Genomic DNA, 22264 nt, shown 5'->3' with positions numbered 1-22264 from the left:
TGGTAAATGCCAATGAGCAAGGCTTTGGATTTTACCTCATGTCAGTGTCTCGGGGGTGATGGTCAAACAGGATGTACTCTAAATGACATCAGGGAAAATTATCAGTATGGATCCTAATTATTTTAAGATTTGAAAACTGTCAAAAGGAAATGAGGAAAACAAATTGGTTCAGCTATGTAAAAATAATATGAATTGTAGTCATTTTCATTAACTGCAGAACACTTATGTCTAATTATTATGCAAAAGAATACTATGTACACATAATCATAAATGTGTCAATTAACTTGTGAGTTTTATTTAATCACAGTGGAAAACTATAATCTTTACTCAGTCTCCACACTTTCTCATAGTCATCAGCCCCTGCTAATATTTGGGTGTTTACATGTTCAAAAGTTGGGGGAATACTTGTCACTGGTACCTTGGTTATAGGGAGACAAGTTCCACCAACTGTTACCATTCTCATCAGCAACACTCTGTTATAAACTTCTCCACCAGTAGCTTTAGCACAAAAAGGCTCCAAGAGCCTAAATGACTCTGAGGCAAATTGCAAGATGTATAAACAATGTGTCATGAAAAGTAGAACAAGTCAGTTTGCTATGAGGACATGGATACTTCTGCAGATTGTTGAGGTGGGTTTTATTACTCTCACCATACTGTCACTCTGGCTGTCAATGTCTCCTTGTTCATTCAGATGTCTCCTGGCTGCCTTCATCCTCAGGGTTGTTTTACATATAAGGGTATCTCATTTTGACAAACAGCACTACTCACTGTACCTCCCTACCTGCCTCCCCCATCCTAATATGCTAACCCAAGATTTACATTTCCATTGCTATTTTCTAGACCCAAGTCTATCCTACAAGTCTCAATGACTCATAGGAAATACCAACTCTCACTGAATTCCCAAGTCCTGATACTTGAGACCAATAGTATTGCTTCTGACCCTCATGATGTTTCTTCTGAATCCTGAATTTCCAGATACCTTCTGGTTGCCTAACTTAACTTCTGCAAGTACATTACTCAATTTAACAAGACACGCCCTATTACTCAAAAGACCCATTATGGAGAAAGAGAACAGTTTGAATTAGGCATGTTGAGGTAATGTTGTACCTCAAGCATTTTAATCTGATGGTCATTTTGCCAAGTGGAAATGATGGTGGTTTTGTTATGCATTTTATGTTCAATTTTTTACCATAATTGTCACTGCTTCAAAACAGCCAGTTAGCTGAAAATGACTTTCTGATGACATTTTCAATCCCTTTCCTTGATTATTCTAAAAATCGTTCAAGTGAAAGGGTTTTCAGGCAACAGCACATCCCTACTGCTGATCAGATTTTCAGGGTGCAGGCAGGGAGTCTCAGAAAAGCCTGTGTATGGGCTTTGCCTGAACTTTTGAAGGAAGAGGACAGGGTCATTACATGATTAATTCAGTCACATTCTACAAAGCCTGACAGTGCCAGAAAAATTGAAGTGACAAGATTTTAACAACAATAAAACAAAAGAACAAAATGCAAGGGCAGAAAGGGTTGTTTTGAATCAAACTCTCTCAAATATTTCACCAGTTATCAGTCTCCCAAAAGCAAAAATAAACAAATGGGACCTAATCAAACTTACAAGCTTTTGCACAGCAAAGGAAACCATAAACAAAATGAAAAGAACCTAAAGAGGAGGAGAAAATATTTACAAATAATGCAACCAACAGGGCTTAACTTCCAAAATATACAAACAGCTTATACAACTCAACAATAACAAAACAAACAACCCGATCAAAACACGGGCGGAAGATCTAAATAGACATTTTTCCAAAGAAGACATACAGATGGCCACCAGGCACATGAAAAGATGCTCAACATGGCTAATTATTACAGCAATGCAAATCAAAATTACAATGAGGTACCACCTCGCACCGATCAGAATGGCCATCATTAAAAAATCTACAAATAACAAATGCTGGAGATGGTGTGGAAAAAAGGAAACACTGTTGCATTGTTGGTGCAGCTACTATGGAAAACAGTACGGAGGTTCCTCAAAAAACTAAAAATAGAGTTACCGTATGATCCTGCAATCCCATTCCTGGGCATATATGCAGACAAAACTACAATTCAAAAAGATACACGCACCCCAATGTTCATAGCAGCATTATTCACAATAGCCAAGACAGGGAAGCAACCTAAATGTCCACTGACAGATGAATGGATAAAGAAGATGTGGTACATATATACAATGGAATATTACTCAGCCATAAAAAAGAATGAAATAATGCCATTTGCAGCAACATGGATGCAACTAGAGATTATCATAGTAAGTGAAGTAAGTCAGAAAGAGACAAATACCATATGATATCACTTACACGTGGAATCTAAAATATGACACAAATGAACTTATCTACCAAACAGGAACAGACTCACACACACAGAGAACAGAGCTGTGGTTACCAAGGGGGAGGGGGTTGGGGGAGGAATGGATTGGGAGTTTGGGATTAGCAGATGCAAACTATTAATATACAGAACGGATAAACAACAAGGTCCTAATATATAGCACAGGGAACTATATTTGATATCCTGTGATAAACCATAATGGAAAAGAATTTTAAAAAGAGTGTGTATATTTGTATAACTAATTCACTTTCTGCACAGCAGAAATTAACACAACATTGTATATCAATTACACTTCAATAAAAAAAATTCACCAGTTATGTAAGTCTGGTGCGCAAAATTAGTGCTATCAGAAGGGGTCCACAAACTGTATTATCACCACAACAATCACTTTCAGATTTCATTTTAAATATGTCTATAAGGATTTGCTTTGCTTCCTATGTAGAAGCACAATTAGCTGTAATGCATAAAAGAATTTTAATTACAATATTTTAATGTAACATGTAATTTAAATTATATTTACGTAGATATAAATAAAATAGAATACAACTTGTTTAAAACATGAAACATGAAATTTATGAATCACGAAATGTTGAGTAACATCTCTGTTAACAAATGCTGACTTAAATTTGCAAAACCACGTTTCAGAATGTCAAAAGCAGAAGATAGCAAACTTTCTATTGAAAAGTATTAGAGTAAATATAAAGATAAAATGAATAGTCTGCAGTAACAGACATCAAGAAAATAAGCCTTAATTATACTGTATATATATTCTAGATCAAATCTTCATTCAATGAAACATTTCTTTTGGCCTTACCTTTCTTGAGACAAGGAAACTTAAACAATTTAACCAGTCCAAAATCATCTCCAGACACCAGTACTGAGTTGTTGTAATTTGCATCCACTGAGTTGATGTCAGTGACATCAGTGTATTTTGGCCAAATCCCACTCACTTCTGGGCCATTCACACATGTCCAGGAGGCCCAGGGAATCCCTTTGATTTCTTCTTTACTTGTTAAAGGCTTCCCAGCTGAAAATAATCAATAAATTTTAATATAATGTTACATTTAAATAAAATCATATTCTAATTTACTTTATTCATTTTTCTCATAAAGGTCTAAAACCTTTGTTTTAAAATGTTTACAAACCAAGGAAACTATAAATTCTAATCTCTTTCCCCAAATGGTGATTTTTTTTTCTAGCAGGGTTTAAAGGAAGCACATGCTCAAAACTCAGATAGGAGAAAGAAAATGATCATGGTACATCTAATGTCTTAAACTACTGATACTTACTTGACCTTAATTATCTAGATAGAGATGATATTATGCTTTGTGTTATTGATGAAATGACTATTATTAAATTATATTTTATCATATTTAGTTACTAACATTTTGCCAGGTTTTTAAAGAGTTTATTCTGAACTCCTACTTTTCATAATTCAAGGAACCATAGAAGTGATTTTTTAAAAGTCAGCCTCAATTAATTAGTGAAAAAAATGAATGGATTTTCTATTTAAATTTTAAAGTGCTAGACAATGAAAATCCACCAAATTTTGATGAAATAAATGTAATTAGTTGGGGAAAATAGTCCTGACAATTGTTCTAGGTATGGTCTTATGTGTGGGGCACAATACCCAGTTTTCACCAGCAGCTGGTAAGGGATGTTCCCAGGGAGCACAAAAAGGAGGAAGCCCATGGATAAAGAAATGTTTGGAAAAATGCTTAGTCATGCACAATTTAAAAATTCAAAATCAAGACAATTAAGTGTATTACCTCATACTTTCCCCCTCAAAAATAACAAATATTTTCAAATAAATAACCTATGAGAATAGATGCTCTTATACATTACTGGTGCACTGTCAAATTGGCAATTCTAGACTCTAACACAGCATTATATAAAAATCCATTATGAAGACCACAGAATCGGAGAGTTTACAGTCTGAACATAGTCTTGGATCCAGTGCTCCTGCTTTAAAGAATATAGTCCAAGAAAGTAATTCACAAGAGAAAATCCCACCTCTACAAAGATATTTGGATCTGCACTGTGTGTACCAGCAAAGATACACTGGTATCTTTGATATCACTGAGTAGGGTGTTACTTTGTTACTGCAAACGACAAAAATGTGTTCCATATTTTTTCACGTATGAAAATATGTATGAAATACTGTCAAGCAGAGAAAGTAGACACAAAGAAATATGCACCTAGTAAAGGTATATTGATGAATTGATAGGGCAGAGACTCTTAAAAATGTTGAAGTTATGTCATAACCTTGTTTTATAGTAAAATTGATTTTTCAATAAAAAATTAAAATATAATTATTTGAGGTCAAGAGTCATGTTAAGTATTAAATTTTTCCTTTTACATTATAAAAAATCATTAATCAAAGACTGTAATACAGAAATCTGTCTTTTATTTATGACATTTTAACATTACAAATTAAATGTTACTAAATGAGTATTATATAAATAAGATGAATCTCTTATAGAAGTTATAGTGGGGGTTACCAATAAAATTTGTGGGTTTTTAAAAATCCCAATGAGCACATTTCACCAAATAATCGTATAATAAGGGCTTCCAATTATGAAGGACACAAAAGAGATGAAAGGAATCACAGTAGTTGACTGTGATCCTCAAATCTTCAGTATTTTTTTAGTATTTTCCTAGTATTTTTTCCTTTTGCTTATCTTTAGGCATTCTTTATATATTATAGGTGTACAGTTGACCCTCGAACAACTTGAGGGCTAGGGCCACCAACTCTCCACGCTATTGAAAAATCCATGTATAACTTAGAGTTGACCCTCTGCATCCATGGTTCCACAACCACAGATTCAACCAACCTCCTACCATGTAGTACTGTAGTGTTTACTACTAAAAAAATCTGCACAGAAGTAGACTGGTGCAGTTCAAACTTGTATTGTTCATGTATATCCTTTGTCCATTATAACAATTCCAAGTATCTATGCCCATCATGGTCTCTTTTGTTGTGCAATAATTTTTTATTTTAATGTGTTCCAATTTATGAATCTTTTCTTTGAGAGTCTGTGGTTTGAGGGTCTTGTTTCAGAAAACATTCCTTGCTCTGAGGTCCTAAGAATATCCTCATATATTTTCTGCCATGGTTCAGAGTTGCGCTTTGTACAAACATTCATTGCCCTTGTGACTTACATGGCATTTTGTAGAACAGCCGTTCTCCGGCACCGTCATTAGTTTGCAAGTATTTACTATCCAAAGACCAGTCGATGTGTGTGATGAAACTGAGAGACTTGTTGCATTCTCCAATTTTCTTATACCGCTGGGCGACAGCATAGATATCTACTGGGCCGTCATTGGATCCCACTGCCAGATAAGAACCATCTGGAGAAAATTTCATTTCGTGAATGACTTCTTTTCGATCTTTGATATGAACCACTTCTGTCATATCTCTATAAGAATAGAAAAGCAAAGCGATAAGCAGCAAATCTAGAGATAGGAACCCCAAGTCATGTTTTAAAATCTGTGTGCCACAGAAAAACATTACTTTGAAAGGGAGAGAAAAACTACAGGAATTAGAGAATTAACTTTTATGGAAACATATAAAATATTATTTAGTTCATGGCCAACGTAGGAGAAATTAAACATTTAAAATAATATTTTGGGCTCCCAAAGTAAAAAACAAAACAATTTTAATGAAATGCATTTTCACTTTCATGTTCAGTTATATGTATTATTTTTCTCTAAAACTTTTCATTAAAATTTGGGGTTTGTAAAATTATTTAAAAAATATGTCACAGAGAACGGTAAAACATATCAAGGTTAACATAAAATAAACTATCTTCCTAATACTTTAAGAACAAGAAACCAGTGACTGTTAAGCTTGATGCTTATTGTAAAAAGAGCAAGTCCAAAAAGCAGAAGAGGAAAACTATTTTTTTAATGTTGAATTTTTATGTAACTATTTAACTTTCACTATGAAAGGTCAATAATGCTTACATTGAATCACTGGAATATTCTGTGTCCTTTCTGATAAGTTTCTGGTAAGAATTTCTACTGTTATTTGAAAGCTCACTGAGGCTTTTCCCCCATAGCTATAAGACAAGATTATGACTAGCAGGTCCCCTGAGCTAGTATTGATGCCTTCATCAACTCTAAAATGAACTGAATGCATAAATAATGCCAAATATTTGCTTCCACATAATAATTTCTCATACTTGCTATCATTTACTAATAGCATTATAGTTTACTATAATGCCATAAAATAGGTGTGGGAGGATTTTTTTTTGGCTTGGGAAATCCATCAAAAAGAAAATTTGGTAATTAGCTATCTTTTCACACATCACTAAGCAAAGAAAGAAAATGTTGCCCACCCATTTGGTAATAAGTTGTGTGGCTGGTTATGAGAATTTAGTGTAGTAAACCATGCCAAGAGCTATATAGAATTTGCTGTGTGTGAGAAATGCAGTATCTAATCTACAGCTGTATTTCCTTTCTGTAATCAGAAAATGTGTAATCCAAAAGAATAACCAATGTGTTCAAAGAATTACAAGGGTGGGTCATAATTTTTGTCCAGTAGAAATAATATAGGAGGTTAATAAATATGAAATGTTCCATTTTATTGGTGATTATAGGTAGAAAAATCTTTACTTAAGTTTATCTCTAAAAATTTAGTGCTGTTGGAGGCTGCTTTCTTCTTTCTTCCTCTCTTCTTGGTTTATTACAAACCCATAATCTCTTATCTAAAACCGCTGGGACAAGACAAGCTTGGGAGTTCATTATTCATTGGATTTTAGAAAGGTTTGCATACAATCTATTACATAACATCCCCAGTAGGAGCTAAGGCAGCAACCCCTTTTGAACACATTAATATTTTTGCAGCAAATCACATGATACATGACTATGCCTACTAAGAGATTAATAGACTGTAAACTATCTCACATCCAGTTCACTGGGTCAGGCAGTGCTGACAAATAAGTTACCAAAGAACTTCGGACGCTCAGAGCGTTTGGATTTTGGAATTATAGACAGGCGGTTGTGAATCTACAGTGTTCCTATTCAAAACAGTAAATGCATTTTTCCTAAGGCCCTGGCATACATTCTGACCAGGAGAATTAATTTTAACAAAAGAATATCTCTAATGTCATTTTCAGTATCAGTACGTGCCTGACTCGGAGAACAATGAAAGATCCGTCCTTCATGCCCAGGGCCAACTGAGATCCATCAGGGCTGAAAGCAACGCTTCGAACCGCTTCCTCCATGTTACAGCGGGCGATCAAGGCATGGTCTGCTAGGCTCCACATCCTAAGCACAGTTCAAAGTCAAAGACAAAACAAAGCAACTTCTCATAGTCATCAGCCAGCCCAAGGCCTGTTCACCACTGCGATAATAACAAGAAAGACTGCAGTAACCTCACACCAGTGTCCTTCCTCTTGGCATGTCTGGGAATCTGCGAAAGTGTTTAGCCTATCTTTATGTGATTTTCACCATTTGAAATATCCAGCAAGAAATATAAAAAGAGATAACATTTCCAAAGATTTCGAGATTCATAAAATAAGGAAATTTTAAACACTACTTCACACAAAATTATACTTTTCTCTTCGGAGATTAAAAATTGTTCTCGATTTATACCAATGGCTGTTAATAACACTTATAGGATAAGAAGTACTACTAGATGCTGTTATTGCTTTTTTTTTTTAAAAAAAAAAAATACGAGTTCCCTTCTAGTAACTGTGTTATGTAAGCACATACAGATTGAAATACACATTACATTTGTTGGCCTCCTGAGCAAGAAGAAGTATTTTAGATGGAGAAGAACGAATGATACCCCTGCCCAGGATGGTTCCAAAGTTGGCTGTACACAGTCATATGCTGTCACTCCTCATGAGCTCCCTGGGCACCCCACTGCTGATGGGTCCCCTCTTGGTTGGGGCTGGGGCGGGGGAGATACTTCGCCATGCCCCTGGCTGATGAGCACAGCTACTGCTGGAGAGACAGAGGTCAAGTGCAAGTGCCACTAACACAGAATTTTCCGCAGCTCCTTGGAACACCTAATCCAGGCACCTCAAACTGAGAGAACACAAACTAAATATTTGAAGACACAAATAAGGGTTTCCATGTGAGATGCAATTGCGGCATCTGACCTCTCTCTGTTACTACTCTGAAGACAGTCTTCTCTTAACGTGCAAACAACATTATCTGTGAGGGGGTCTGAGAATCTAAGTTCTGTGATAAAGAAACACGAGTAAGTCAAATGCGGTGCAATTTCTCTAAATGCATTCCACCTTCAGGAGGGATGGTGGCATGCGCCTTGCATTGCAGGGCTGCGCAGTGAATAGTTTACTGATCCCTTAGGCAGCCTGCACTGTTCAGCCTAAAGCTTATGGTATGCTTTCAATACCTTGTCCATTATTCATAATCTCATGCTGTTTTTAGCCTTGTACTATTTTAAGCAATGTAAGCTTTGCTTGACTAGCATGAAGAAACCATCACTCCTCAGCAAACTGCACTAATCTTATAAAGCCACTAAGCTAATCTTTATCAAGAAATTATGACTTATACCCTTCCTAAATTTCAATACTCAGTGTAAAAATTCCATTTAAAATTTTAGCCAAATTAATGGTTAAGGAGAGTAATACAAATTCTGGCAGTAAGGGCTCTTTGCAATTCTAAGACTCAACACAGTTGTTAAAATATAAAAGCCAAAAACTTTCTTGAAATCCTTTCTATCTGGATGGGTATGAATCGAGTTTCTTGGGTGTTTGAATAACTTGGCATTGGTTTGGCTCAGAGTAATGGAAGGAAAAGGAACAGAGGAGGAGGAAGTGAGTAAAGAGAAGTATAAGCCAAATAAACATTTATGTCACGTGAAGAGATCATTGGAATTGTTTTCACTGATTTTTAGATTGATGAGGCTTTAATGCTCAGTAGAAACTCAAAAATGGTTTTATCTTCGGATTTATGCTTTTCTAATGAGTATACTCATTGCATCTTGATTCGATTCACAAACATACAGAATAAGGGCGGGGGGAGGGGGAGCAGTGACCTTTAGTCTAGTATACAGTGCTCCACTTTAGCTAGTCAAACCCAGAAGCAGTAATCCATCAACTGATTATCAATCAGTCTCTTCCTCTCACTGTCACGGACTCTCTCTCTGGCCTGCTTGTTGTTGAGCACACTTAAAGCTCAGTAGTATGGAAATACTGGAATCAGTGTAATAGTCTTCATCGCACACTTTCAAATCAGTCTTTCAACAGTCTCAAGAACATTGGAAGCATAATCATTTTGCTCATTTTACTACTGTCGTGTTCTCAAATAACAAGTGATCCATAGCGAGAACACTTGAGGCCCTAAAAACATGGGCATATTTTCTTAGGAACCCGCACTTTCCTTTGATTTGAAGACACTGTAAATTCTCACAGGGAATTTTGAGCAAAGAAAGAATTAATGACTCACTTGCTAAAGACGACTTTGAAAATCAGAATTTCAGTTCTCTTGGTGATGTTTAGTCTGTGACTAAACTGATGATGAGTGACTCAGCTGTGAAATTGCCAAGCTGCCTCCAGCAGGACTGAAGGTACGAGGAAGAAACATGATCTTATTACAGATGAGTGCACTCAGCTTACATCTTCAGCTGGAAGAGACCTGGAGGCCAATCTAACCAGCAGTAGTGAATTTTCACTTCTAAGAACATTTTCTTGACTTAAGATGGAGCCAAAGAAAGATAGCAACAACAAAAGGCCAAGAAGCCAACTGTTGTTAAGCAAAACGGCTTAACATTCTGTTTGGAAATGGTGAGGTTCTGCACTGTGGGTTATCCTTCTCTTCAAGTAATAAACAAATTTGGGCAAAATCAATCTGTTACCCCAGGGAGGTGAGGGAGGTTACAGCCACCACTGCCGGGGCCTCACCTGACAGAGCGGTCATCGCTGCCTGTCACAGCCAGCGGCTTCTTGGGGTGCAGGGCCAGAGCCCAGAGCTCCCCCTCACAGTGGCCCTGCAGGATCAGCATTGGCTTGTCCCGTTCTCGCACGATCACTTCAAATATCTCACTGTCCTGGGTCCCTGCTAGAAGGCGGTCTGCTTTCCAGCACACACTCCGGATAGAGAGGCCTGACGAAAATAAACGAATAAAATAAACGCATATCTCCACACCATTCACAAATAAAACACCTAAAGTTAATACCCTGTCACCGGGATAGCATCTAAGGCAACACATCTGAACAATGCCTGGGGGTGGAGAATCAACTCCACACACCACCCTGTGTTATTGACCGCTGCCTTCTGTGTGTTAGTTGTTCCCCCGACCCCTTGTGATTTATTTTGTAAAAGAGTGATTGCTCTTTCCTGTCTGACTTAGGCTAACTGTGTGTTTCTACAGCAGGGTCTATATTAAATACAACATCTTAAAGTGAATATAAGAACAGGAGTTGGTCTTTATGAAAACCTAACCCTCTTTGAAACAATTTCCTTCTGATTTGCTATGGAAAAGTTAAATCACTTCAATTTTTAAGATGCTGACATTGTAATAAAATTATACGTGGGTGATACTACAGAACGGTTAATTATCCTATTAGGCAAGTTTAGTATGTATTTGATCAGAACCTAGACTCATTCTGCTGGATAAATAGATGCACCATGTCCCAGAAATATGCAAATGAAACTCTAATTTCAGTCTCAGAATACCATCAAACATCTGAAGATGTTTTTCCTCACTGACTTAACGATTTATGGAATCTTCTCTAAAAGCACAGTACTCCCTTTTAAATCCAACCTTCCTTCGTATTATTCCATCCTCTTTAGGCAGATCCCCACTTGCCTGCCTGAGTGTTGATCTGGGCTTCTCTCAGTCTGTTCTATTCCTCACCGGCTACATTATTTACTTATATAGTGAATTTTCTCACGTCTGAATTAGAAATACGGAAGCAATCCCACTTTCATAATTACTTTAAACTACTTAAGGATGTGATAAGCTTTGAGATCTGAGTTGTCTCCCCATCTGGCTTTGTGTCTTTTGTGTAGAAAGTACCAGAAGTCAGAGCACCTGGACTTCAGTCCTGCTCTACACCCGATTGGCCAGACACACCAGGGAGAGTCCCCTTTTCTCTGGGGACCAGTTTTTCTCCCCATAAATGCAGATTGTAATTATGGAGACCATGTAATTTATCATCCAAATCAGGACCCCTCTGCAAGAAAAAGTAGGCTCTAAAAATAATTAAATTTACATAAGTTTTAAAATTATTTATTAACCAAGAAAGCAGCTTTACTATATTGAAAAACCTATTAAATAATTCTATCAAAAATATTTTCAAATCTAAAATTATAATGACACTTTATTGAAGAATGAAAGGTCTAGGACAGAGGGACGAATAGGCAGACACACAGAAGATTTTTAGTGCCATGAAACTCCGTAGGACCTATAATGGTAGATACATGTTATTATACATGTGTCAAAACTCACAGAATATACAACACCAACAGTGAACCCTAATGTGAGCTATAGGCTTTCAGTGATGATATGTCAATGCAGGTTCATCCATTGTAACCAATGTACCATTCTGGTGGGCAATGTTGATAGGGAGGCTGTGTGTATATGAGGACAGAGGTATATGAGAAATCTCTGTACCTTCCATTCAATTTTGCTGTGAACCTAAAACTGCTCTAAAAAAAATAAAGTCTATTAAAAAAAATCCAGGACAAATGCTGGGACAATATAAGGTTTAACTGGGGGTATCTGGACACCATAACTGAAATCCTTATTATTATTTTTTTTTAATATTTATTTTTGGCTGTGTTGGGTCTTCACTGCTGTGCACGGGCTTTCTCTAGTTGTGGTGAGCGGGCGCTACTCTTCATTGCAGTGCACGGGCTTCTCATTGCAGTGGCTTCTCTTGTTGTGGAGCGTGGGCTCTAGGCATGTGGGCTTCAGTAGTTGTGGCACACAGGCTCAGTAGTTGTGGCTCACGGGCTCCAGAGCGCAGGCTCAGTAGTTGTGGTGCACGGGCTTAGCTGCTCTGTGGCATGTGGGATCTTCCTGGACCAGGGCTCGAACCCGTGTCTCCTGCATTGGCAGGCGGATTCTTAACCACTGCACCACCAGGGAAGTTCCTGAAATCCTCATCTTAACTCACTGTGGTCTTGAAAGCATCCAATGAGATAATGAATTTATTTACAAAAAGTATTTTTTTTTAAGGTACAAAGCTATTATTACATGAGAGAACTCTCTTTACTTCCTGCTCTGAATTCATTGTTATGTGTCTTGAAATGGAAGGAGACAGCACACAGGCAGATTTATTATTCCTGCTGTGAGTAGTAAGTAGGGATACCTTGGCAACGGCTAGTTCAGGGTCACTCAGAATCCTCCACTGCAAACATCACGACGGGCTTTCAAGGTTGAAAAGGACAGATGTGTGGGGAAAGCAGTCGGGATAAGATGGCAGGCTGACAAGGCAGGAAGCTCAGCTAAGGAGGAAACAATCCTTTTGCTACTGTCCCTTTCTCGTCCTTATCTTTTTCCCATGCCTTATTATTAACATGTTCTTATTTTCTCTAGGAAGGGAGTGAATTTGTTGTCTCCCCAGCAGGCTTTGCATCATCTACAATTTTATTACAGGAAAGGTATAATACTTTACTCTTCAGAAATAGGAAGTAAATAGGGATATTAATTATATTCCAAAATTGGCAAAAAAAAATCAAAGAATTTACTAGTTTATTATATTCATTGTCCATTTCCTCTCACTAATGTCTGTGAAAACAAGAGTTTTCTCAGTTTTATACACTGCTGTATCCTCAGTATCTAGCACAGTGTCTGGCATGTGGTAGATGCTCAATAAGAATTGATGAATGAATAAAATAAAACATTCAAATCACAAACACTTCTCGAGTCTTGGAGATACCAAGAAATAAAAGACAACATCTCCATCCTCAACGAGACCGTTCAAAGAAGGAGGGATATATTCATTCATTTATACAACAAATTTTTATTGAGCGCCTATTACATGCCCAAGACTGGAGCTTGAACAGTAAACAAGCCAGGCTCATGCCCTCATGGATTTTGCATTCTAAGGAGGAGCCAGACATTTGTAAGCAGAGATATATATATTCATTGTATGAATATACAATAGGGAAAGGACCGTCTCTTCCATAAATGGTGTTGGGAAAACTAGACAGCCACATGCGAAAGAAACATATAAAGATAAACTAAAAATGGATTAAAGACTTGAACATAAGAGCTGAAACCATAAAACTCCTAGATGAAAACATAGGTGGTAAGCTCTTTGACATCAGTCTTGGCTATAATTTTTTGGCTCTGACACCAAAAGCAAAAACAACAAAAGCAAAAGTAAACAAGTGAGACTACATCAAACTAGAAAGCTTCTGCATAGCAAAGGAAACCATCTACAAAATGGTAACGCAACCTACCAAATGGGAGAAGATATTTGCAAATCATACAACTGATAAGGGGTTAATATCCAAAATATATAGAGAACTCATACAACTCAATAGCAAAAAAACCCCAAACAATGTGATTAAAAAAATGGGCAGAGGATCTGAATAGACATTTTTCCAAAGAAGACATACAGATAGTCAACAGATACATGAAAAGATGCTCCACATCCCTAATCATCAGAGAACTGCAAATCAAAACCACAGTGAGGGAATTCCTTGGAGGTCCAGTGGTTAGGACGCCGTGCTTCCACTGCAGGGGGCAGGGGTTTGATCCCTGGTGGGGGGACTAAGACCCTGCAAGCTGCATGGTGCAGCCAAAACAACAAAAACAAAAAACAAAAACCATAATGAGATATTATCTCATACTTATTACAATGGCTATTATTTTTTCAAAAAGACAAGAAATAGCAAGTGTTGGCAAGAATGTGGGGCAAAGGGAACCCTTGGGCACTGTGGGAATGTAAATTGGTACAGCCACTATGGGTAACACCATGGAGGCTCCTCAAAAATTAAAAATAGAACTACTGTATGATCCAACACTTCTGCTTCCGAAGCAAACAAAAACACTAACTCTAAAAGGTATCTGCACCCCCATGTTCACTGCAACATTACTCACAATAGCCATGACATGCAAACAACCTAAGCGTCCATCAATGGATAAAGAAAATGTGATGTATACATACACAATAGAATATCATTCAGCTACAAAAAAAGGAATTATTGCTATTTGGGACAACATGGGTGACTTTTGAGGGCATACTGCTAAGCAAAATAAGTCAGACAGAGAAAGACAAATATTGTACGATCTCACTTTTATGTGGAATCTAAAATATAAAAGTAAAAACAAACCTCCCAAACTCACAGATACAGAGAACAAGATTGGTGATTGCCAGAGGCAGGGGTGGGCAGTAGGCAAAATGGGTGAAGGTAGTCAAAGGCACAAACTTCCAGTTATAAAATAAATAGGTCCTGGGGGTGTAATGTACAGCATGATGAACATGTACAATGTACATTTAGTAATACTGTAATGTATATTTGAAAGTAGCTAATGTATCTTGAAGGTGGATTTTAAAAGTTTTCATCACAAGAAAAAAAATTTGTAACTATGTGTGGTGATGTACATTAACTAGGCTTATTGTGGTCATCACTTTGAGACAAATGTGTACATTATGTATAGACAATACATATATAATACATATATAATATTATATGTAATATAATATATATATTATATATATACACACTGTATATAATCATAATGTTGTATACCTGAAACTGTTATATGTCAATTATATCAGTAAAAATCATATATACATACATATATACAGCTATATATATATATATACATCTTATATATCTTAGCAATGTTACATATTTTAACTGTTATCAAAATACTCAAAGCACAATCCTTTCATAATTCCATTGACTGTCCTAAAGACTCACCCTTTCCAAGCAGGCCTGGCACCCAAGGCGCTACTACAAGCGTGAACAGGCCAGTTCTTCCCGTTTTCCTCCAACAGTGTGTCCCATCCCCTAAGACTAAATGGCTTGAAAACAGAATTTCTCCCAAAGGACCAGCACTGTATTTGATCCAGTGTACAAACATTTTTCTCCCCACCACCCCCACTATTTTTTAACTTCTTGTTTGGGGAACAAATTCAGAAAGGTCAAGAATACTATAACAAACAACCCATCACATGGAATCAATGTGTTAACATTTTAAAAATATTTGCTTTGTCTTTAAGAGGTTTAGAACAAAAAAGAAGCTTCCACCTCAGCCTAGACTGATGAGGCAGTCCAGCTGCACAGCACCCAGCTGTGTTTTCAGACTGTGCCCAGGGAGTTCTTGGATTCCTAGAAGAGCCGCAGGGGCCTGGCAAGGAGAGCACAGGGAAATGAGGGGCGAGAGGCAGAGTCTGAGGATCCAACCCCTGCTTCTCCCTTAACAACTCACAGTCTGTGTTTTCTAGCAGATTTCATTTGAAAAAAGCGTTCCACTGAACTAACCAACAAAAGGGAGAAGCTTTACACGTGGCAAAGGCAATGAAGTTAAACTGATACGGATTATTTCTGACTAAGTAGGGGCAGGGGAAGAAGGAGAGAGAGAGAACCAGGGGAGGAGTCATTTCATTTTCATTGTTTGCAACATAAACCTAATGAGCTGTGAACATTTTTTCTGGAGAACAACTCAGGCTCTCCACAAACACTCAGTTCTTCGAAGAGATAAATTGGATTTTGTCACATCAGACAAGTCGACCCCAGGGGTCTACCTACAGAGACAGACAGGATGCTAGGCCACTCTCACTTCCCAGAGAACCATTTAAAATAGGAATGACTTCCTAAGGACACCTCAGTGGGTAGAGAGCTGTATTCAAGTTTCCTAATAACGTCCCGTTTAGGAATGTTATTGGTCACCTCGGCCAGCCCGAGGTGACCATTGCATTGGGAAGTATTAAGTTGGCTTTGTTTCTTTATCTTCTGCTCTGGGAGTCACACAAATATAAGGTATTATTTGGACTACGGTTAGAAATCCACCAAGAGTGAAAAGAGAGCCAGGGAAAACCATCCTAATTATTTTAAACTACAGAAATTCTCCTTTCTTCTTAAAAAGTGCATGTTTCAGAGACTTTTGACAGAATGAACTGAAGGCATTTTGCTGAATTGGTGAGGGGTGCACATTTTGGACACGGGGGCCTTCTCTGCCACTCCTTCTACTATGAGAAATGTGGGGTTCTGGCCTGTGCTTGGTCCAGAGAGCCAGCAGATGGCAGTAGAGAGCAATCACCCACCTCAACATAAAAATCCTAGAGGCTAAGGTCAAATTCTCACCAGCCCTTTGCCCGGATTTTATATTCAGACCAGGGAGTGGGAAACAGTATCCTTTCAATCTCTGTGACAGTCCTGAAACCTGGGCGTGGGAGGTCTAGTCCATGAGTGTCATGAGTATCAACACAGACCTAAAGGACATTGCTTATTTTCCACTAGTTCATTGAATGGTTAAGTACATGGACTGGATTTATATCCCAGCTCTGTGACATGCCAAGTATTTAACCTTTCAGAGCTTCAGTTGCCCTACCTGTAAATTGCAGAGAATATTAGCACTCACACATCACAGCACTGTTACGAGGATGCAATGCAATCATATATTTAAACACTTGACCCAGTGTCTGGTACTTAGGAAACTAATCAATAAATATCAGTTGTTATTATTTTTAACCAGCAGGTTTTTATTAAGTTCACATCTCAATGGAGAACACCTTGCTGTGCGTGTGGTCAGATTCCCTCCCCAGGCAGGGTCAGCACCAGGAGCTATGAAGTTGCTGCTTGTGCCTTTCCTTGAGTCTCTTAGTTACATCCTTGTGTTACGACCTATTTGTTGTTTGTTACCATTTTTTAAAATAGATCTTTACTGGAGTATAATTGCTTCACAATACTGTGCTAGTTTCTGTTGTACACCAAAGTGAATCAGCCATATGTATACATATGTCCCCATATCCCCTCCCTCTTGAGCCTCCCTCCCATCCTCCCTATCCCACCCCTCTAGGTCATTTTGACTTGCTAGCACTGCCGACTCTCAGAAGGAAAGGCTATATCTGACAAAGAGAACTCTTTGGGGAATAAAATGGTTTTTTTCCCTCAATTGTTTGGCCCAAGAAGGGAAGACTGACAGCTGGGAGGGGGGGTTGGTATTGATACTTATTAGTGTTCTTAAATCTGGTGCACCGAGGCCTGATATATGGTAAAGGGCCAAGAGCAGTTGCTCCAACACTTACTGTCCATCAGAAACTACATAGAAAGTGTTTTTAAAACAGGGATGAATCAGTTATATAACACACCATTGTAAAGCAATTATACTCCAATAAAGATGTTAAAAATTAATTAATTAATTAATTAATTAATTTTTTAAAAAGTACATGTGAGAACTGTATATACTGGAGAGATGTTTGTGGCCTGTTGTTAAGGAAAAAGGCAAGTTATATAGTAAAGGACTAACATTCTAAAAAAAATAATAATAAAAAAAAATAAAATAAAATAAAACAGGGATGTCCGGGGAATTCCCTGGCAGTCCAGTGATTAGGACTCCGTGCTTTCACTGCTGAGGGGGTGGGTTCGATCCCTGATCAGGGAACTAAGATCCCCACAAGCCTCGCGGCATGGGCAAAACAAAACAAAACAAAATAAAACATGGATGCCTGGACCCTACTCAGAAATTCCTCTCAATTGCTCTGGAGTGGAGCTGGGCATAGTTATTTTTAGCTCACCAGGGCTGAGAACCACTTGTTGAGAACCAACCACTATCAAGCTGTTCCCAAACTAGTGTGTGTTCTCAGACTTTAGTCAGACTGCTGAAAATTCAGATTTCCAGGCTGATTCTAATGCAGTGGTTCTTCAACCAAACACTGGAAAACTCCACTCTAGTAGATTAGAAAGCTGAAGGCCTGATGAGCAGATAGCCAAAAATAAGTGCAACTTTGAGAAATCTTTTCGGAGTCAAACAAGCAAGTTCTGTAAATGGGCAGGAACGGTTCTCCCAGACATTCCCAGCCCTGCACCCAGAGCTTTGCACACGTGCCCAGGAAGGCTCACAGTGACTCAGGAGGAGGCCCTCGGACACCACCAGGCTGTAGGTGGGGACAGGAAATATATAAATGAGGAAATTACAGCACAGACAGTTTACCTTATTTACCCCAAGTCCCAGAGCGAGCAGGTGATGGAGATAAAATGAGGATTCAGGCAGTGCAAGTCTGGAGCAAACTCTCTTCCCCACAAAGGTATTTCCCTTCTCTGCGGATGTGCACCCAGGACATGGTACCAAAGATCAAACAAGAGAGCATGATGGCCTTCTCCTATCAACCAATCTTATTAAAGGTGCAGTACTAAGGAGCACGCCAGGTAAAAGGTAATAAAAGGACAAGAGGGAGAGAGATTTCACTCAGAGGGAAGAGGGAGCTGCTTCTAAATTTTGGAGATTAATCCTTTGTCAGTTGCTTCATTTGCAAATCTTTTCTCCCATTCTGAGGGTTGTCTTTTGGTCTTGTTTATGGTTTCCTTTGCTGTGCAAAAGCTTTGAAGTTTCATTAGGTCCCATTTGTTTATTTTTGTTTTTATTTCCATTTCTCGAGGAGCTGGGTCAAAAAGGATCTTGCTGTGATTTATGTCAGAGTGTTCTGCCATGTTTTCCTCTAAGAGTTTGATAGTGTCTGGCCTTACATTTAGGTCTTTAATCCATTTTGAGTTTATTTTTGTGTATGGTGTTAGGGAGTGTTCTAATTTCATACTTTTACATGTACCTGTCCAGTTTTCACAGCACCACTTATTGAAGAGGCTGTCTTTTCTCCACTGTATATTCTTGCCATGCAGCTCAATATCAAAAAAACAAACAACCCAATCCAAAAATGGGCAGAAGATCTAAATAGACATTTCTCCAAAGAAGATATACAGATTGCCAACAAACACATGAAAGGACACTCAACATCACTAATCATTAGAGAAATGCAAATCAAAACTACAATGAGGTATCACTTCACACCGGTCAGAATGGCCATCATCAAAATATCTATGAACAATACATGCTGGAGAGGGTGTGGAGAAAGGGAACCCTCTTGCACTGTTGGTGGGAATGTAAATTGATACAGCCACTATGGAGAACAGTATGGAGGTTCCTTAAAAAACTAAAAATAGAACTACCATACGACCCAGCAATCCCACTACTGGGCATATATCCTGAGAAAACCATAATTCAAAAAGAGTCATGTACCAAAATGTTCACTGCAGCTCTATTTACAATAGCCAGGACATGGAAGCAACCTAAATGTCCATCATTGGATGAATGGATAAAGAAGATGTGGCACATATATACAATGGAATATTACTCAGTCATAATAAGAAACAAAATGGAGTTATTTGTAGTGAGGTGGATGGAGTTAGAGTCTGTCATACAGAGTGAAGTAAGTCAGAAAGAGAAAAACAAATACAGTAGGCTAACACGTATATATGGAATCTAAGGGGGAAAAAAAAAACAGGTCATGAAGAACCTAGTGGCAAGACGGAAATAAAGACACAGACCTACTAGAGAATGGACTTGAGGATATGGGGAGGGGGAAGGGTAAGATGTGACAAAGTGAGAGAGTGGCATGGACATATATACACTACCAAATGTAAAATAGATAGCTAGTGGGAAGCAGCCGCGTAGCATAGGGAGATCAGCTCGGTGGTTTGTGACCACCTAGAGGGGTGGGATAGGGAGGATGGGAGGGAGGGAGACGCAAGAGGGAAGAGATATGGGGATATATGTATATGTATAACTGATTCACTTTGTTATAAAGCAGAAACTAACACACCATTATAAAGCAATTATACTCCAATAAAGATGTTAAAAAAAATGAATCAAATCAAAAAAACAAAAAAGAGGGAAGAGGGAGTGTTGGGAGGAGGTGTGGGAAAACTGCAGGGTCCCCCCCCCCAGCACGGGGTGGCTGAGGTGCCTAGGGAGTCTGGAGGTGGGCCAGGGGCTCTGGCGGCCTAGGGTAATGTGGAAGGCAGAGTTCGGAACCTAAGGGAAACAAGAGGGAGGGAGGGCGTGCATCTCTCCAGGGATTCGTGAGCACCAATGACTGGGGAACAGGACTGGCTTTATGATTCACAGAGCCCAGTACAAAATGGAAATGTGGGGTCCCCTTGTTCAAAAATGATTAAGAATTTCAAGATGATGACAGCAAGCACTAAACCAAGTGTAGGGCCCGCCTGCAAGTAGGCAGAGCTCATGCCCCAGGAGCCAGCCGTGCCTGGGGACCCCCAGAGCTGCTGCAGGAAATACGGAATCCTGCATGCAGAGCGCCTAGCACAAAGCACCACGAGCCTGCAGCATGAAGTGCCCACGGCCTGCTGCTCCTGTTTACAAGGGCTCTCTGCCTGAGAACTTCCAGCAGATACTCTTTACAAAATCCACTCCACAGGATCCCAAATCCCATAGCCTCAGGAACACTGAAGGATCCACACAGCCTAATGGGACCCCAGAGGACAGAAACACACTGCCAAGCCCGCTGCCTTCACCCCAGGGAAGGAACACCCAGGCTGGGCTTTATAGGAGGCCGGCTCGGTCAGAGTGTTTACAGGGGAATTACTACCAGAACAAACCAGACAGTCAGCCTCTGCTTCTCTGACACCACGTTCCACACCAAGGCTGAACAAGCAACAGCCGACGCTCCTCTGGTGGCACACCTCACCATCCGCAGCTCCCGCACGTTCCTCTGCAGGGCTTCCACTTGCTCAGAACACCAGTGACGCAGGAGGCCGTAAAGGACAAAGGTGAGCAGACAGGGAGAGAGGTGATGGATGCGATGGGAGTGGAGGTGAGCAATGAAGCACTCAAAGGACCAGGAGAACCGCAGAAGATACTTGCTTTGTTTCTATCGTCAACAAGGCTGCTTTCAGATTTGAGAGTTGGTCCTTTGAACCTTCTATACCAGGGTTTCTCAATTGCGGCACTGTTAACATAAGGGGCTGGATAATTCTTAGTCGAGGTGTCTAACATTGCAATATGTCATTTTAGGATGTTTAGCAGCGCCCCTGGCCTCAGGAATGCCGGTAGCACCCTCCCAGCTGATAATCAAAAATGTCTCCATGCAATGCCAAATGTCTTGCAGAAGATAAAAACGCCCCTGTTTGAGAACCACTGGACAGAATGATCCTCAATGTACTCTGAGGAAGAAAAATGGTAATAAGAAGAACGGGTAGTGGGGAAGAGTCACCTGGGCTCCCACCTCTAATCCTGCCCCACTCTGGTCCACTCTCTGCTCTAGAGCAGGTAGAGCCCTGACCATGACACTCACCCCCTTAAGCCTTTCTATGACCTCCTACTGCTGGTCCGTGGGGGCCAAGCTTGAACACAGAAATTATCTGTTCCTCCCTCTGAAGCCTGTCACCTGTCACTGTGCACTCCAGTCACACGATGCACTCTTCATCATTCGTCCGTTTCCAGGGTGCCTGCATGTGCCAGACACTGTTCTAAGTGCTTGCTTGGGAGGCATCAGTGAACAAAGAGGCTACTGCCCTTGCAGAAATAGACAACAGCCATAAGCATCACAAACAGGTAAGTTATACTGTTTGTTACAAGGTGAAAAGAAGATCTGTGAGGAGAGGATCAGGAGTGCCGGGATGGTGGAGGCAGAGTGGGTTGCAATTTTAAATAAGGTCATCAGGGCAGCTTCACTTGAGCAAAGGAGAGGGGTAGTAATCATGCAGATTCCTGGGGAGAGTGATGCAGACAGAGGGAGCAGCCTGGGCAGAGGGCAGAGCAGAGGGCGGGAGGCCTGAGGGGGAAGGGGCTGGTAGGCCATCCTAAGGATGTGTACACTTTTTCTTTGGAAAATGGGAATCATGGCAGGGTTTTGAGGAAATGTGACCTGGCTCATGTAAATTTCCAACAACTCCCTCCATCTGCTATTCTGAGAATAATGGTTGAAGCAGGGACA

General features: G+C 39.4%; 1 protein-coding gene across 1 annotated transcript in view; it reads right to left on the bottom strand.

Moving 5' to 3' along the window:
* Positions 1-22264, bottom strand: part of EML6 (EMAP like 6) — a 317613-nt gene that overhangs the window by 112009 nt on the left and 183340 nt on the right. The window contains exons 7-10 of the mRNA XM_068564158.1: positions 10253-10454; positions 7509-7646; positions 5538-5794; positions 3190-3402 (exon numbers count right to left, since the gene is read on the bottom strand). Of these exons, the coding sequence (XP_068420259.1) occupies positions 3190-3402; positions 5538-5794; positions 7509-7646; positions 10253-10454 (810 nt within the window). The remainder of the gene's footprint in view (positions 1-3189; positions 3403-5537; positions 5795-7508; positions 7647-10252; positions 10455-22264) is intronic.

Source organism: Eschrichtius robustus, chromosome 15 (genome assembly GCF_028021215.1).
Source record: "Eschrichtius robustus isolate mEscRob2 chromosome 15, mEscRob2.pri, whole genome shotgun sequence".
Taxonomy (NCBI): domain Eukaryota; kingdom Metazoa; phylum Chordata; class Mammalia; order Artiodactyla; family Eschrichtiidae; genus Eschrichtius; species Eschrichtius robustus.
This window is presented reverse-complemented; position numbering and strand designations above follow the sequence as displayed.